Source organism: Neolamprologus multifasciatus, chromosome 22 (genome assembly GCF_963576455.1).
Source record: "Neolamprologus multifasciatus chromosome 22, fNeoMul1.2, whole genome shotgun sequence".
Lineage (NCBI taxonomy): Eukaryota > Metazoa > Chordata > Actinopteri > Cichliformes > Cichlidae > Neolamprologus > Neolamprologus multifasciatus.
Window position 1 is genome coordinate 10033187 of NC_140459.1, and position 19503 is coordinate 10052689.

Sequence of the window (19503 nt, forward strand, 5' to 3'; positions counted from 1 at the left end):
GCCAGAGGAACACAAATATAAACATCATTTAACGTTCCTGCGCCAACACGAACTCAATAGTAAAAACAAATGGTTGGTCAAGTCAGGCACATTCTTTCACAAATGGATTCTTCATCTGTTCTTAAGGCTTCTGTCTCGTCTTCAGCATCTGTTACTAAATTTATACATTTCTAAATCTAAGGTGGTAAGAATTTGTGGAAATGTTCCTGCCAGGCTGATGAGCATTACTTCTGTAAGTGCAGGGCTCAGAACATCTTACGGAAAAGAAATTAGAAAAAGAAAAGTAGCTGTGGTGGCTTATTATGACACTCATTCCTTATTTTGGTAATGATTAAAAATGCTCTTGCACAAAGAGGATATAATAGCACGCTAATGTGAATCACGTTGGAAACATACTGGGTGATTTATTTTGAAAACCATTTCTGACACGGACCTTCATCAGGCATTAAACTCAGTGTTTATTGAGTGCACTCAAGGCATGGCCGCTTAATTGCATCCATAAAATGCCACAAGAAATTGATCTCTACTGGAAATAGAAAACACCATCAGGAATGGAAGCGAGAACATAAATGCAAGCCAAACAAACGAGAACCGAGCCTCTGTTGTCCGATCGAAAGACAGAAACGCACAACCATCTCTCGGATTTACAAAGACTGGTGCAAAGAGCAAAACCATCCAGTGAGCAGCACTTCTCTTTGTTAAAAAAGCCTCGTTGATGCCACAGGTCAGAGGTGAATGGCCAGACTGCTCAAATAAACACTCATTACTACCACGGTATGCAGAAGAGCCTTTCTGAACAACGCATTGAAGCAGATGGGCTACAGCAACAGAAGACCACACTGAGTGCCACTCTTACCAACAAAATTAGACGATGAAAATTGACGAGCAAAGTGTGACAAAGAGGAATGAGAAAACAAGTAATAACATTTGTAATAATGTATAATCCGGGTGATGCCTTTCACAGTACAGCAAGAGAAGTTGCTTTGCCTGGGTCCCAGTTAAGTGAAAATTAAGACGGTTCAGTTTCTGGACTCGTGCTGTCTGTGCAAGTTATTTAATTCCACCTTCCTCACTCTCCAGAGAACACTTTGCATTTCCAAATTTGAGTTTTTCAGGAGTAGATGTTCTTTCATGTGGAGAGAAAACATCCTTTATGTCTAAAAAGACTCAAAGCTAAAAAGCAGTTCTCGCAAAGGATTGATCACACGGGAAAAAAACACACCTGATCTTTTACCAGACCTGGAGTCAAAAGTACAGATTGTTCCACTGCTGGTTTCGCTGAAGAATTCAGTGCTTAAAAACTATTTTGCGGTGCAGCTACGTTGCCCAGCTCTTGCTACATCTATACATATTAAATGTGAAGGCTCGTGCATGACTCCTGCGTGTGTGGCTGGCTCATTCGGATCGACTCTGACTGCAGAAGGGGGCACAGCATTGAGATGAAACCACTCCGGATGGCCGAGAGCAGAAACTGGATCAGACTCACGACCACACGTCTGGCTGTGTTTGTGCACGAGTGTGTTTAAAGAAGAGAGAGAGACAGGAGCTATTTAAGCAGAGGGCTTTTAGGCGATGGAGACATGCTGGAGGTCCGACCCTGTGAATGTAAACCTCTGCTGTCCCGAAGACATGTTTTGTATCTGCGCAGCTGTTGATGTTGAGGGTTTTTCAGTGGAAAAATCGGTTTGATCATAACAATCTCAGCCCTGCTGTAAACATCTATTTTGTGTGATAGCTAATGTGCTAGTGGCTTCTAAATTAATGTTTTCCAAGTTATTGCTAGCGCAGAAAACATGAAACATTTTCCTTCATCAGAGCTCAGATTTTACTATCTTAGATCTTTAGTCAGCTCTCTGGAAAAAGCAAGAAGACTCTTTTTTGAACAATTTGTGTCAAAGATAAACTTAAGCGATTTTTAGGTACTTTGTTTTATTTTAATTGGACAGCAGAATTCCCATTAAAGATGAGCGGTCTTCACTTCAAGTCACCAACCTCATTTTGGTTTTTTGTCTCTTTTTTTCTAGCTGATCTACATTTGTGGTTAGATGTTTGCATCCACTCATCATGAGCATGAAAGTCATGGTAATTTGGGGCTTTTAATGATTTCTTTGAACTGTTCTTTTTCCAGCATGTAATTGATTGTACAGAGGGCTTTATTTAATGACTTTAAAAAACAAGAACTGGGTACAAAAGTTTGAATTTATTGTGGATTTTCTCTAATCTACACAGGCTCGAACGTACACATGCAGGTTCAAATATAATCACTTAAATATTTTTAGTGCTTAAGGTTCTACAATTAGATAGTTGGTGATCATGATTTACTGAAACTGGTAGTTTCTCTTTGCCAGTATGAAAAGGATTTACTTTTAGTCAGCACTCATTGGATTTATCAATGGGAAAGTTCAAGAAACTCAATGAAGATGTAAGAAGGAGAGTCGTAGATTTACACAAGTTGGGAAGGTCTCTTTGAACCATTTCTTAACTGCAGATTAGAAGATCTTCAGCCAAAACAACTTTATATACAAGTTATTCAGATCGCAAAAAGTTTATTCTGTTCAACTGGGCGTAGCGTTTTCAGTGGGAGAAATGTTTCATCACTCATCCAAGTGACTTCTTCAGTCTCAGTTGACTGCAGGACGTGTCACTACTTAGCCTGGAAGAAGACTCAAACTGTCAACATCAGAAAACAGGAAATCAATTAGCAACTAGCAATCTTTGTAGTTCATCGTGGACTGAGAGGATGCTGACCAATGAAGGAACCTTTGCTACAAAGTCCACTTAAGTTCCACTCAAATTTGCCGCTGCACACATGGATATCCCAAATGCCTTCTGGAGAAATGTTTTATGGTGAGACGAGACAAAGATTGAGCTTTTTGGGCACAATGACAAGCGTTATGTTTGGAGGATTAAAGATGTAGTTTTCAAACGTAACGTAACCAACTGTTAAGCATGGTGGTGGTGGAATTATACTTCGGGACTGTTTTGCTGCCAGTTGTACTGAACAATGAAGGACTACCTCCAAATTCTTCAACTTCACGTTAAATCAACAGCTGCATGTTTGAAACTCGGACACAACTGGGCGTTCCAGGGGGACAATGATCCCAAACACATATCAAAGCTGGTTTTGGAATGGATATTAAGCTTCTGGAATAGCCTTTCCCAAAGCCCTGACCTCAACTCTACTGAAAACATATGGGTTACATTTAAAAGCTAGGTCTTCATCAAGAAACCAACCAATTTAAATGAACTCTACCGATTTTACCAAGAACAGTGGTCAAGTATCTGGCAAAATCATCAGCGCATGAATACTTTTGACCCTGTGGTTATTAGTAGAAAGTCCAAAATAAATTCAGACATGCAAACCAAAATTGGGTTGACCTGAGCACCAGTTTAGGTCATTTCATCAATTAAGCAGCAACCATGGTAGGAAAAGGCTACATAGAAATGATCCATCCATCTATTTTCTTGACTGTGTATGAAGTCCAGGGTTCAGTTTGGACAGTTTTTAGAGCCTATCCCAGATGCCATACAGAGAGGGCAGGGTAGACAATGGTCACATTTACACATAGAACCAATTTACAATCACCAGTTAACCAAACTCCACACATGGAAACGCTCAAGAGTCAAAAGCTGGGCTTTTTTGCTGTAACATAACAGTGCTTTAATAGTAACCCCCAAAGTAGACTTGGTGCAACTCTCCACCCAGAATGAAGAGGCTGACTCTGTCCTGGCAGAGGGAGGTACTTTTGTGGAAGTGTGAGTCAGAAGATGACTTCTGGTGGTGGAAGGCTGGCAATTCACCATGATCTTGGATTACCACGGAGACCTGACTCACTGGATTTACAAAAAATATCCCAGCAATTTTTGCAGTAATTACAATTATTAGGAACATACTGGGAAGCAAAAGTCATAGTAGTTAAAATGATTTGTTTATCTGCTTTTCAGCTATTGTGGTCACACAAAAGGTAGTTTATAAATGTCATTATAAATTATGACATAACTGATGTGCCGGCAAACCAACTAATCTGAGTAAAACCACACTTTACCTGGACAGATTTGACTTATCATTACACTGAGAAAACCTATGGTGGCTCAACAAAAAAACAATTGACCAATGAAGGGTTTAGTCACTGGGATTAAGAAAAGGGTTTGTCATCTTCAAGTATAGCTACACACGAGGAATAAGCAGAAGAGGATGAAAGCGTCACTAACGAGATCAGATGTTTAAAAACTTCAATGATGAGTGATAAACGGATCTTTAAGAAGAGATTCTGAAAATGACACTTACATTTGTCCGCATTTTATTAGGAGAGAAGTAAAATAAATGTGTCTTTCTGAAAGGAAACTGTTAAAGTAGCGTAGTTTGGTGTATAATGTTCCTAACAGGGTGCTAAGGATGCTAATCTCTAGCCTTTAAAATGCTAGTAACTGTAGGACAATGATAACAATCTAAAGCACCATATTTGTGTTAAAATGTACATCAGTAAAGGATGTAAGATTGGGAAACTCCATCCAAAAAGTGGTACAATACTATGAATGAACCATTGTTGTTCTGCCTCTGTCCCTCATGCATGAGGGTTTTGTTTTCAGGTAACTTTCTGTTTCCAGTGTTTTTGTTTCCAGGTGTTGGCACACATGGCTGACAACACAACACTCCTACACATCAGGCTTACGAAATGTGTTTGTTTCCCTTTCATGTCTGAAGAAACGCTACACGGTTAATCCCAGTGATGTCCTTCATTTCACCGCGTCTCATCTGCGCCCACAGCCAACACCAAACCCGGATACAAGCCAAATGCTAGCTTTACTTTTCAGCCACAGATCCCGGGCAGAGCTCCGTGTCCTGACAAGAGCAACCAGAAAGCAATCAGAGCAGTCAGACCCCGTTCTCCAGAACCACAATTAGATTTGTAGCATTTTCGCTCCAGACTTTGTGTTGAGCAATCTTCCAGCCCAGACTACACCCTGCTATGAGTTCATTAAGAAACTACCCACACTACACCCATTCATCTCAGTCAGCGGGGTATGCAGGAAACCAGAACCCCATTTCCAAGCCATACCAGAGGCACACAAAGACCCCAGCACGGATGGCTTACATTGTATCACTGACTTTCCTTCCTGCTTATTCACATATTTGCTCAAGCCCCTTGGAATGATTGTGCTTTGTCTCAATACTGTTTTTGTAAGGTTTTGTTAAGAAAACATTAGCGTGCAGGTATGACCACGGGGGAGAAAAGCTGCATTGAACATTAGTCTTGGCTAAATAATGCAGGGGGGGGGGGGGGGGGGGGGGGAGGTAGGCGTGTACAGTGCAGTCAGAAGAAGCTTAAAGTAGGGCACTTGGCAGAAAGCAGTTTATCTCTCAACAAAATGGTGAGTAAAAGGCCAGAGGAGGAGTCAAAGGTCAGGAATCACTCATAAAATCATAGTCATTTATGTTTTTATGCATATTTGTGGCTGCACTCTGGAGTATGTTAAAAGCTCCAGGCGCTGGCAGTCTTCCCCCTCCACCAACATGCTGAAGGGGGGGTTGGGGGTTTGGTGGCAGCGTTGCCTCGTTTAGCTCCTTCAATTCCCAGAATTCCCACCCGCATCGCCCCTGCCCGCAGAGCACAAAAGGATGGATGGATCCTCTCCATAAATAACCAGCAGAGCAAAGCCAAAACCACTATGTTTTTCCCTCCATGCTTTGTTTCAAAGCCTCGAACTGAAAGTAGCCTCGGTCTCAGTGTGCTGGATCCATCACACAGGCAGATAAATCTTTGGCACACATTTGAATAAAGGAGGAGCAGAAGTAAGGAATTTTAAAAATAGAGGAAGATAAAACCAAGAGACTGAACAGACTTGTCTGCACATGAGATTAAATATACAAGATAATGTCAGATTGTTGAGATGTTTGCTCTGTATGAATAAGAATTGATTTAAAGCTTAATTTAGTGCTGAAAGGATTACCCAGACCGTCAATCAGGACTAATTTACTCAACATGTTTGATAATAAATTCACAGTTTTGGCTCCAGTTATCAAAGATTTGCAACATTTGTCTGAGTTATATGAGTTAAACTGAGTATTTTGAGGTTTTACTGTCTCGAAATAATAACACTTGCATTTAGTATTTAGTGAATATATACAGATAAAATAGTAATGAAGAGTGAAGAGTGGTGAAGAGAGAGCTGAGTGTAAAAGCGAAGCTCTCAATTTACCGGTCGATCTACGTCCCTACCCTCACCTATGGCCACGAGCTGTGGGTAGTGACCGAAAGAACGAGATCGCAGATACAAGCGGTGGAAATGAGCTTCCTCCGAAGGGTGGCTGGTCTCTCCCTTAGAGATAGGGTGAGAAGTTCAGCCATCCGGGAGGGGCTCAGAGTAGAGCCAGCTGAGGTGGTTCGGACATCTGACAAGGATGCCTTCTGGGCGCCTCCTGGGTGAGGTGTTCCGGGCATGTCCCACCAGGACGAGGCCCCAGGGCAGACCCAGGACACGCTTGAGAGATTATATCTCTCGGCTGGCCTGGAACGCCTTGGTGTTCCCCCGGATAAGCTAGAGGAGGTGGCTGGGGAGAGGGAGGTCTGGGCTTCTCTGCTTTGGCTGCTGCCCCCGCGACCCGGCCCCGGATAAAGCGGAAGAATATGGATGGATGGATAATTATTTTCTATTTGAGTGATATTTTTTTTTATTTATTGACACTTTGGAACAAATGGAGGGTGGGGCTATGTTTCTCGCATTTATTTTCCTCTATCTTATCTTTTCTTTGGCATTATACTTTGTTTTTCTGCTTGTATTTTGTTGACTTATCAGGCATAATTAAGAATGCCTGATAAGTCATATCTGTTGCAACAAATATCTGTTGCAACAAAGACATTTCCTAACTTTGAGATATATAAAGCATATTTTTCTAGTTTCTTATTTTGATTAACATATAACAAAAACATGCTTACATGCTTTAATTCAGAGTACTAATGATTTTCTAATGATTTTCTAATGATTAATGTTATGCAAAAATGGTCATTTTAGCTGCATACGGTGGTGTTTCATAGCACAATGTGAAATCACCACAAAACATCATCTGTGTTTGTGTCACATTTCTTCACGTCACTCAGCACAAGTTTAGATGTAATGTCTAGACTCTGGTGAACATAAAAATATAGCATTGTGTGTTTGTGTAGTTCACATCATGAAAGGGTGTATTTTCACCGAGTCTGCAATTTTTTCCTAAACCAACCCAAGTTGTTTTTAGTGCCTAAACCTGCCCAAGTAACATATCAAACATAATAATGTAATGAACATAATTTCACAAAAATTGGTTTCTAGATACACTAATAAATAGATTTGATGTTGTCACTATTTCACAAGCTGCTGTGATGACTGCAAAGCCTTATTAATGTTTTAAAAACAAATATCATCTCCTAAACGCCTTATACTGATTTTATGCTGAATTACAGTATTGATTAATGAGAAATACAAAGCCTAGTTTCATCACACAAAGACCGATGAGCTCAAAAACACACAAACACTTTCATCATCTCAATCTCAGCTCAGAGTCTCATTTCACCCCCACACTGCTTCTGCTTTTAAGGCAGCCCGGGATTAGTGATTAAAGCTGTGTGTGCTCACACATCCACCATACAGTAAACACACATACAGGGCCACACACACCTCTACACCACTCTGCAATCAGACAGAGAGCACGGGAGGTCAATACACTCAGTCTGTCTCCTTGCCAACTAGAAACCTTATCATACCTCCAACCAAGCAGGAAGGCATCTCGCAGCTCACGAGTGACAGTTAACACATTATCAGGCTTAATCTTCAAATCCCAGCCCAGACGTTAAATCCAAGACCAGGACACTCACACCTTTTCACTCTGACAAACCCCCCACAGTGCCTTATATTAACTCAGGTGCATCCATCAACACCAAACATGAAGCCTGTTCATTTTCGAATGGGATGTCATTATGTTTGGTCATGTTTTATTCATGCCAACACCTGGAGGAGCTAGAGGTGCTCTATCTTTAAAATTAATTAAAAAGTGTTCATTGATTAGTTTTAGTGTCTACCATTTATCCATTAAGCCATTAAGCTATTGGATTCATCTTCTCATTTATCACAATAGGCACTCAATCAGCTAACCTCTTTTAGCTAACAAAAGTAGCCTTAGCTGCTCTTTTGAATAGTGTGTCCAGTTTCAGTATCAAGATTTGATCAGTGCTTGCAACTATATTTTCACTGTTCATCACATGCTTGTGAAAAATGTAATTTCGACAGTTTCTTTCACAGTACTTTCAGCTCGTACTTTAGCTAGCTAGAGTGCTAGCTAACTATACTGCTTGCTAGCAGATCACTATTTTTAGCTGAGATTTCCACCAGTAATTTCACTGTTATAATTAAAGTAGGATTTGCAGGGGTAAAAGAGGAACATGTAGACCAGAAAAGGTCTACATATTTTTCCCTCCCCTAAATAAGTTTTATTGCCAGTGAGGATAAAAATGTATCCCTACAGGTATGCATCGTGGCTGCTAACCGCTGCATCCTGCAGTTAGAAAGCCTTGATGTAAAGGGGTCTCTGGAGAAATGTTTCGCATTACACAGACAGTTTGTTGTCTAATCTCCTAATACTCCTAATCTGACTGTCTTTTTCTGGATCGTTTACAGTGAGAACGTACGGTCCAGAATGCTCTAAAACACACTAATTTTCACATATTTATTGATTCATAACCTCTTCTTTTTCTTCTCGTAATGAATTTCATTATTTTCATTATTTTTATTTAACCACATTGAAAAAGCAGTTGGTTCGTCTATCCGTTACAATTCGCTCACACTTAATTTCTTGTATGTCACAGTGTCACTATACGGATAATGAATAAGATTATTGCCTCCATAATGTTTCACAAGCTGAGGATCAGGCTGTCTAACAACTTGTGTGCCTGCTGTAGATTGAGTGGCATACACTACATTGTCCAGACTTATTGCTCACTGGAGAGAATGATTGGAAGCAAGGCCTGAACCCAAGTCAATATCAAGCGTCTGACCTCGTCGTCCTTATATTTAGAGAGCAAAATGGGAAAATTTCAGCTCTTTTTTTCCACGGATAAACCTCTGCTGTATGCAGGGATGTCTGTATGTCGCCTGAATTTTAAAACCGTTCCTGACACTGAAGCATTATCACACAGTAGCTGGTGACAGAATGATGAACAGTTGGCTCTGCAGCAGAATACAAGACCAATCCAGAGGCAAATTACTCACAGGGGAAGGTGTGCCCAGGCAATGTACAATGAATGAACAAGTGAGAGGGGTAAAAAACAGAGTGAACATTGAACTCGGGGTATTAAAAGATGGCCTTGGCAACCAGTTAAGCGTAATTCACTTTCACAGTGAGCATTTACGTGTGCAGCCCAATCTCAGGCTACTGCAGACTTTTATGGCCTTGTTTTTCATCGACTACAGATCGGTTATATCACTGCCAAGCTGAAGGCCAAATAAAGCAAAGTATTTAGCCGCGTACAAGGAGCTATTCAGGTCATTGAAATACAACTGTGACAATCAGAAGTAAATGAGACCCTTCATGTTATTGAGGTTGGTCGAGCTGGAGCCTTGGAGCAGCTGCTAAAGGCTACAGACCTTTAATGCTGGGACTGTTACTTCTGATCTCAGTTTGATTCAGCTAATGATGCAGAAGGAAATTAATCTACTGTAATGCTTGAGCAGTGTGGCGGAATACATTAAACACAGCACAGAGTTTATATGAGTTTTTACGACTGACTACCTTGGAAAAGTGGTCAGACTAATGCCATGTAGGGATCACTGTGTCAGTTCTACCAGTATTCAGTTTAAGTGGGGAAATGGCTCCATGTGTGTTTTTTGTTTAGAAAATAAGTTCTTTCAAAAATAGAGTCAGACATGAAGATTCCATTCCCTCCATTTTTATTCTAGTCTGTAGAATAGCTTTGCATATCTTTGATGGTCCAAATACACATACAGACAGATAGATAGATAGATAGATAGATAGATAGATAGATAGATAGATAGATAGATAGATAGATAGATAGATAGATAGATAGATAGATAGATAGATAGATAGATAGATAGATAGATTGTGTGTGGGGGGCACACCTCATTTAATAGTTTTTCTTTATTTTTACTACTTTCAGCATTGTAGATACATACTGAAGACATCATAGATATGAAGCAGGATATATGGAATTATGCAGCAATGAAAAAATGATAAATTATATTTTAGATTCCTGAAAGTAGCCACCTTTTGCTTTGTTGACAGCGCTGCAAACTCTTGGCCTTCTCTCAGTGAGCTTCATGATGTGGTCACCAGTGTTGGTCAAGTTACTTGAAAAAAGTAATCAGTAACTAATTACTGATTACTTCCCCCAAAAATTAATCCCATTACTTTACTGATTACTTATTTTCAAAAGTAATTAATTACTTAGTTACTTAGTTACTTTTTAAAAACACAATTTACAACCTGAATAGGTGATAAAGCGAGAGATCTTTCAGCCCAAGTCTACTTTTTCTGCATAATCCATCATACAAAATGTAATCAAATGGAAAAGTCTCTTTTTAAAACTTGTTTTGTTAGTTTTAATCTTTTAACTTTATGCATCAAGCAAAAATTTAATTATATGCAACATTCTCTGACTGGAAGAAATTTGTTTAATATTTAAACCTATTTTCTGCACATTCCAGCACATAAAATAAAATATTTTTTTGGTGTTTACACTCACTCTTTCAAATAGATGCAAGTAAAACACAGCAGAAAATAAATAAAGTCAAAGACTAGCGGTCCTGTTGCTCTATTTTAACCTGTAAAGCAGGAGTGGGGTAGGCGGAGGTTTGCCCTGGTGCAGGTGTGCCGCAGCGGTCAGTGGAAGAATCCGCGAGTTTCTCTGTGAATTTCCCATTACGTTGTAGCGCACTCGGTGCTTGCTTGGAAGTTTAGGGTTTTTTTTCGCTGTTTCCTTTCCACGCACAACGGACACTAATATTTTTGTCACTTTTTACAGAATCAAACTCAAAGTAAGGTCAGTACTTCCACGCTTTAAACGCTGCACGCTCATACTCTCTCCCGTACTCGATATATAATATCCATTGTTGATCTGCACACAGCTGTTGTCACAAACGTCGCACTCGCTTACGTCACTGTCATGAGACATTCTCGCAAAAAACTCACGGTTTTAGTAACGCAGTAACGCAGTGTTCCTACGTAAAAGTAACGGTAATCTAATTACCGTTTTTGCAATAGTAATCCCTTACTTTACTCGTTACTTGAAAAAAGTAATCGGATTACAGTAACACTTTACAAGTAACGTGTTACTGCCCATCTCTGGTGGTCACCTTAAATGGTTTTCACTTCACAGATGTGCCTTTGCAGGGTGGAATATTTTTTGCCTTCTTAATGGGGTTGGGACCATCAGTTGTGTTGTAGGAAGTACTGTACACAGCTGACAGCCCTAATTGACAACTGTTAGAGTTCATATTATGACAAGAACCAATCAGCAAAGTAAAGAGAGACCCCTGTCTTTAACAAATGAAGCTCAGTCAGTCCGACAAATTGCAACAACATTGACTGTGTACAAGTACAGTCGCAAACGCCATCAAGCGCTACGATGAAACTGGCTCAGATGATGACGACCAAAGGAAGACCGAGTGTCACCTCTGCTGTTTTTTGATTGGCTGCCCCTCACAAATAGGTGCTCCGCTTATTTCATTTGGCACAGATTTGTACACTATACTTGATACCTTACACATCACATACTGTCACACACATCCCAAACATATTAAACCACAGATAACGTTTAGAAGAGCTGAGAGAAATCATATGTTTTCATGGTAACTCCTGAAAATATGTTACTGTTACTTCCACTTCCAACTATCTGCTGCACACCTCTTCATACTTTTCACTGTTAGTGACGAATGTTTGTGGGTTTCTCAGTGTAACTGTATTTAAACAAGTGAAACCTTACTTCATCTTTGGTGTGAACACACCATGATAACGCATACCTCTGCTTTACATTGCACCATATTTTATAATTTCTTTTTTTAAAGCTGACAGCCAGAACCTTGCTTCGCTGTCACTTGAAGTCGCCCGATGTCATTTACGTTCTATGATTGAAAGATCCTTGCTAATCGCTTTCAGTGTGCATGTAGCTTAATAGCTACTGGTCCGAGTTTGCTCATTGTTAATGCACTGTGATGTCTATTCTTCCACTTTAAGGTTGTCTTACATTAAATCTAAGAGAAATGCTATTTCACCTTTACTGTATATAGAAAGACTGACAATGAACACATGTCTTGAAGGCTGAATGATCTTCAGTATGAAAGCCAGGTCAGTTTGAGAGAGAAGCTAATGTTTGAGGTCAATGCTAAAACTCAAGGATGTCCAAAACAAACTAATGGGCTTGAAATGTGATCCTGGCCTACAGTCCAAGGCTCAAGGACTCCACAGTCAGAATTACCGAGCTGGTTAAAGACAAGAAACAGTTGGTTACTTAAGGAAAGAAGCAATTAATTGTGGGTTACTCTTGTATTTCCCAAAGACAGAATTTCCAACCACCTTGATAGGCTTTGTGTTAGTGGGGAGAGAATTTCCACACGAAGTCCTGGGAATACAACCTTCAGTCTTTTCCTTTCCAAGGAGTTGTTGCATCCATCAGGCTGGCCTCAGGGTTCCTCCAACACTCTGGACTAGAGTGGCATCTCAAATCCCTGTGCTGGTTTTATTTCATGCAGGTTGCTGCTTTGTCTTGTCTGTCTGCAGGTAATACCTGCTTGACCCCACAGGACATAAAGTCTCTTTTATAAAGCTTTTAGTAGAGCTGCAGTGTCACCTCTATTGCTGAGAACCCTGTTTGATTTAAGAGAATGACTCTTTAAAGCGCATGTATTCAGAGTTTAAAAGACAAACGACAGAAAAGGATCAGCTAAGTAAGCGCACTCATATTTTTTCAGTAGTCGTCTTGTCTTGTGTGTTTTGTGCATTCCTTTGCTGCTCCTCGGACACAAGGCTGCCATAGGTCACCGGGACTGGGTGGAGGTGGTGTTGGTGGTGGGGACTCGCCTGTCTGAGCAACAAGGGTTGGTGGAGCATCTATAAATCTGCCTCAGCTAGTTTACGAGAGTTTGAGGGACGTTTTTTCACGGGGAGCAGCGAGGGGGCTATCTCAACCTGGCCTGCACAGAAGAGCTTTTGTCAGGAGCCACCAACACCTCCACCTCCTGCTCCCGTCCATCCACCCAAGCAGCAGTGAGCATAGCCCCCCCCCCCTACCCCTCATGATCTCTACTTCTGGCTGCTCTGCACTCTGATGAAACCTGGGGCCGTATCTGCAGGGGTGCTTATGTAACCAAAACATCACAGACACCTGGCGGAGATGAAAGGCGTCCGGCTCGTTTTTCACTCGCACTATTACCGGCTATTTCCGTGCTGAAATGTGCCGTAATAACACTCTGAGACCTCTGCAACTCCAGAGATGGGAGGCCCTTTCAGCTCTTGTAATACAGTAGGTGAGAGGCCACAAATACTGCAGCTATGGTGGCGGTTGTCATGGCGACTTGAGCCCTTGATGCCAGTGCAAATCTTCCCCTGGCTTCTCTGCTGAGATCCAAAAGCGGGATCCTGGGCTGCAACCAACGCTGAAGAGGATCATTTTTTTTCTCTCATTCGCTCATTCCTGCCAATGAGCTGATGATGCATGTCGGGGGAGAGTAAAAGCCAGCTGAAATGGCACGCTCAGTCGAGACTGAAGACTAATGGACTCATTCAGTGCAGCCAAATGTTGTGCGAAGAGGATAAACAACCTTTTTGGCTTTTTTTTCTCTCTCTCTTTCAGGCTGCTTTCTTCCCGGCGCTGATATAAACAGATGGGAAAATGAGTTTTGTTTATCATAGGAAACAGGTGCTTGCATGCACATAATCACATGCCATACACAGAAGAATAGCCCCCCCGTGCCCACTTGTGGCTCGGAGAATGGGCTCCAGCTGGGCATGGTGTATGTTTCACAAACGAGTGTTTTGAGCGCCCTTACAGGAGGCATTCATCTGAGGATATGACTGTTCACGGGGGACAATGAGAGCCGATAGGGTCCCTGTGATTGTGATAAATGAGCTGACACAAATTAGAGCATGAGATGCAGGCTAATTACAGGAGATTTCAGCCCCTTTAAAGTAATAGCACACAGGCCCACAGTAGGCAGCCCACTGCAACAGACAGACCTCCACGAGCCCTGCTGTCATAGCGAGGGGGCCTTTTTCTGTGTGGTGTGTGTGTTTGTGTGTGTGTGGTGTGTGAGGTCATGAGATGCACATTTTGAGCGCATGCGAGCATAGGTGTGAGAAATAAGAGAGGAAGGCTTTCCTGCTTGTTTGTCAGCTTGTCAGATATCATACTGGGTGTTTCTTCTCACCTCCGTTACATTGGAGCTCACATTAAAGAAGTGACATCGCAACTTTCACCCACTTCGTCTTCATTTGGGGTAAGCACAAAAGTTAACCTTAAAATAATGTAAATTGACCTTTTTTCTGGCCTGTGAGGACAATAAATTGAATTTTGGTGAGTTTTAAACTATATTTTTATGGTATCTGAGTATTCTGAGTTGCGATAGTTTTATAGGGAGACAGTTTCATGCATACACAGACTTTTTCAGACTTTAGCAATGTTTTACTTTTCATATAAAGCTTTGTGACTTACAGAAAAAGATATGGTAAGAGCTGCTGGATCATACTGCTGTATGCACTGATCAGTTTATTTAATTCTTCCATGAAGGTGATTTATTGTGTTTACAGTCAAAAATAATCAGTCATTGTTTTCAAACTGTACGAAACTCTTTTTGAGATCATTCAGTCATGACTGAATCTGAAAACTGTCTCCTGTCTGTCACTGCACAGCTAAATCATTCCTACATACATTTGCACTTGAGAACAGCCGTGGCAAAAGCTATTCTTTTTTCTGTTTATCTATTTAACAGAAAGATGAAAGTGTTAAGAAGCAGTTTTATTAGGTGTTGGCATTTTGAATTTACAGTAACATCAAAGCACAGGGGAAAATGTTGCATAGTCGCAGTTTCCTGACACCCTTCTGCTGTCACCATTTCTAAGAATAACAACCAGCACATTTTCTTCTTGCTGAACTTACAAACGTGTATCAGTGGGATCGTGCCACATGTTAACTATAATGGAGAAAATGTTTTTAAGCTGGATGTATCTCCAATTATTTTTAAAATTTACTTGAAACAGAGTGCAGGCAGGGTGGGGCAGGTGGAGACAAGTGTCAATGGTGATTTGTGTCAGAAAGATGGCCGCAAAAGTGATAGAGAAGATGTCTATGATGTGTAGAAGTGGCAGAGTTGAAGATGTTGAAATTCTTATTGAGAGTGACCAGGATGGACAGGATTAGAAATGAGTACACAGTACACAGTTACAGCTCAGGCAGATGATCCACCGTGCTGATAACTGCTTGTCCAGTTCAGGGTTGTGGAATAGCTAGTCTATCACAGCTGTCTCAGAGCAATAGGCTTTAGCTTTCCCATGACAAATTAAGAGTGAGTCATAGGTTTGACACAGAAATGTAGACAGCCATTCACAACTACACCCATTTAGAATCACTAGTAACCAAACCACCCACAGCAGGGCCCCAAACAATCTGCAGATTCAAAACCAGAACCTTCCTCTTGTGGGATAACACAAGCCACCCTTTTCTTCTTTCGTTCTTCAAACTTTAAGGGTTAGCTAAGCAGATATAGTGGTTTATTATACAAAAACTCTTTTCTTTCTTTTTTATATTTGGATACATTTGGATGCGCTTTTGTAAATTGTGTATTAAGCTACCAGAATGTGTGGCCCCCTCATATCTGATAAGGATCCTGCATTATTGGTATTCACATCAAGCTATGCAACTTTGATAAGACTGGAGTCAATGTTTCCTCTAATTTTTCATGTGTCTGAGCGAATGCACAAACTCCCTGAGCGGTCCCTTGAACCACCGTGCAACAGCAGACCTGTGCACTGTGGTCACGCCGGCATCAAATCCATCCAAGTTACATGGTTGATTAAAATAATCAAATTACAGCATTCACATTTATGTTACACTACTTTTAATTAACTGCTTTAGCCCCACTTACAATGAAAATGAAAAAGAATCTTACCTGTGTAGTATGTTAACACTATTGAAAGTAAAAATAACTTGTATTATGAGTATGAGTCTGTGGTCTGGGAGAGAGTCCCGTAACTCTCTGTCTGCAAAATACAGTATATAATGACCAGTGTTGGGCAATTAATTATATAGTTACTTCTTCAAAAAAGTAACTGAGTTATGCAAACAACAAAGTTTTTTGCAGCTGTTTACCTAAAAATGCAGCCAAGGCGTTTTTTTAAATAAACATTTAAAACTATTTACAGAACAATCAGCTGTTCTGCATCAAATCTGATGCCACACAAATTATTTGTGCCACTCCAAAAAATCATTTCTGTCCACTATGAAATAAAGGAGAACAACAGCCTGATACCTGCAGGCAGTGTTGGTCAAGTTACTTGAAAAAAGTAATCAGTAACTAATTACTGATTACTTCCCCCCAAAAGTAATCCTGTTACTTTACTGATTACTTATTTTCAAAAGTAATTAATTACTTAGTTACTTAGTTACTTTTTAAAAACACAATTTACAACCTGAATAGGTGATAAAGCGATAGATCTTTCAGCCCAATTCTACTTTTTCTACATAATCCATCATACAAAATGTAATTAAATGGAAAAGTCTCTTTTTAAAACTTGTTTTATTAGTTTTAATCTTTTAACTTTATGCATCAAGCAAAAATTTAATTGCAACATATGCAACATATGCAACATTCTCTGACTGGAAGAAATTTGTTTAATATTTAAACCTATTTTCTGCACATTCCAGCACATAAAATAAAATATTTTTTTGTGTGTTTACACTCACTCTTTCAAATAGATGCAAGTAAAACACAGCAGAAAATAAATAAAGTCAAAGACTAGCGGTCCTGTTGCTCTATTTTCACCTGTAAAGCAGGAGCGGGGTAGGCAGAGGTTTGCCCTGGTGCAGGTGTGCCGCAGCGGTCAGTGGAAGAATCCGCAAGTTTCTCTGTGAATTTCCCATTACGTCATAGCGCACTCTGTGCTTGCTTGGAAGTTTGGGGGGGGTTCGCTGTAAAAAGAAGTTTTCTTCCCATGCACAATGGGCTCTAATGTTTTTGTCACTTTTTATGGAATCAAACTCACAATAAGATCAGTTCTTCCACGCTTTAAACGCTGCATGCTCATACTCTCTCCCCACTCCATATATTATCCATTGTTGATCTGCACACAGCTGTTGTCACGTTGCACTGGCTTATGTCACTGTCATGAGACATTCTTGCAAAAAACTCACGGTTTTAGTAACGCAGTAATGCAGCGTTTCTACGGGAAAGTAACGGTAATCTAATTACCGTTTTTGCAATAGTAATCCCTTACTTTACTCGTTACTTGAAAAAAGTAATCGGATTACAGTAACGTGTTGCAGGCCTGACAACAGGAGATGTATCACTCCTGTAACACCTGTAACATAGTCACCTCATTGTTCTGACACACACAACAAAACTATTGACTACACTACACACTAACTACACAAGATTTGCGCTAAACGTCTCAAATCTCTCACGTCTCAAAACACCGCCGTCACTCCTAAAACTTCCCCCTTCCTAAACAACTGGTCATGGCCATGTTGCCATATCATTTTTTGATTGGTCGACATGGTACATTTTTCCACCAATAGGAAAGGCTGGGTTTTTTTGGTGTTGTTTTTGCTCAGGTGGAGAGTGCTTTCAAGCGTTTTCCTTATAAACCGCAGTTTTTACCGTTTCTTCCCGCAGTAAATATAATGAATTAAGCTTAATGAATTTGATTTAGTTCTTTTGTCTCCTGCTCAAGCTGTGGTTTGCAGTACGATGTTGAATTTAACACTAAAAAGAGTGTAATAATGAGCGCCTCATGTAAAGAGGACTGGTAGCAAACTATTTCCTGATTCTGTTTGGGAGGTAAAGTTTTAAATGTGGTGACTTTAAGTTAGTTATTTAACTCATGTCATCAGAAATGATGGCCAATGTTGTAAACTTTATGCACAAACAAATATGCTAGTCTGTAATTTCTACAGGTGCACAGATGATGTTAAAATAACTCGTTTTTTTAGAGACTGTTGTACTGTACTTTATGCAGCACATTTGTGGTGCACTTACAGTATACCATAACAAAGCGTCAGGTAGCATATAATTACTTAGGCTTCCATGATGGAACAAGTGCAAGACAAATGTTGGTGACTAGTAATGTTTCATATGTAAATGTATGTGTTCATTAATTGATTCAGAAAGGTCACAGTGATTTTAGCTGTACCGTCTTTAAGCTATACCAGAAACGTAAATATAGATGTTATACATTATATATGATATCATAGATATTTCTCGTTCGTCTGGACAATTGTCTGTTCACATTGTAACTTATAACAATTGCATTTTTGTGGTGTCTTTTATTAACTTTTATTAAAAAAAAAAAAAAAAAGATCACTTTATATCAGTTGTAAATGTGCAGAATAAATGGAGAAAAAAAATAAAGCCCTTTTAATGATATTTTTTTTACGCCTGGCATTAAGTTATGCTAGAATTAACATTTTTATGCCCTGAAAAACCAACAGAAAGTTGACAGAATCATTTTTTTCTTCATATTCTACTGTTTATTATTATTTTTATATAATATTTTTCGATTTTTAAAATTCTTGTTTTAATTCAATTTTTAAATTTTTTTTTGGCAATTTAATTTTTAAAATATTTTCTTTCTACTCTATTTTTTTCCTTTATTTTATTTTGATACGACGATGACGTCGCAGATTTCTAGCGGACCGTAAGCGGGCGTGGTTAGAGGGTTTTCGTTGGGCCAATCAGGAGTGCCTAATGTTAATGAGCTGCAGGAGTCGGTGTGGTGAGCGGTTCTCCGGAGTAGAGGAGTAGAAAGCGGCGGACTGGAGTCAGCTAGATCATTGCGTGTTTCTCTGCATATGAATCTCTGGATGGCTGGTTAACCGCACAGGAAGAAGAAGAAGAAAAACTCTTAATAGTGCCTCCGGTTATTCCGACGTGCCGCTGTTTGTCGCGGTAAAGCGGATATTTCTCACTTTAACTGGAGTCAGAAAGAAAAGCGGCAAGATGAAATACAAAGTAAGTGAAGCGCCGCGGGCTGGATTTGATGCTACATCTCAGTTTTTTGTGTTATTAAGGCTGGATATTTGTTGTGTTGTTTAACCTGGATAATGACAACAAATCTTGATGCTGTCGGAGACTTCCTTTTGAGTCGACGTGAATGTGAAATGTTAACGCTTCTGTATTCGTGGCGGTAATCACAACTTATTTCAGTGAATACATCCGGGTTGCTTTTTTCTTATGAACTGGTTAAAAAAAGAAGAGGAAACTGCACTAATGACTTGCTGAAACGTGCCTTTTTTGTTTCTGCTTGAT

At 40.0% G+C, this 19503-nt stretch overlaps 1 protein-coding gene across 1 annotated transcript in view; it reads left to right on the forward strand.

The window, feature by feature from the left end:
* The first annotated feature begins 18890 nt into the window (after positions 1–18890).
* Positions 18891–19503, forward strand: part of nedd9 (neural precursor cell expressed, developmentally down-regulated 9) — a 35813-nt gene continuing 35200 nt past the window's right edge. The window contains exon 1 of the mRNA XM_085148349.1: positions 18891–19206. Coding sequence (XP_085004475.1) covers positions 19195–19206 — 12 coding nt within the window. The 5' untranslated portion in view covers positions 18891–19194. The remainder of the gene's footprint in view (positions 19207–19503) is intronic.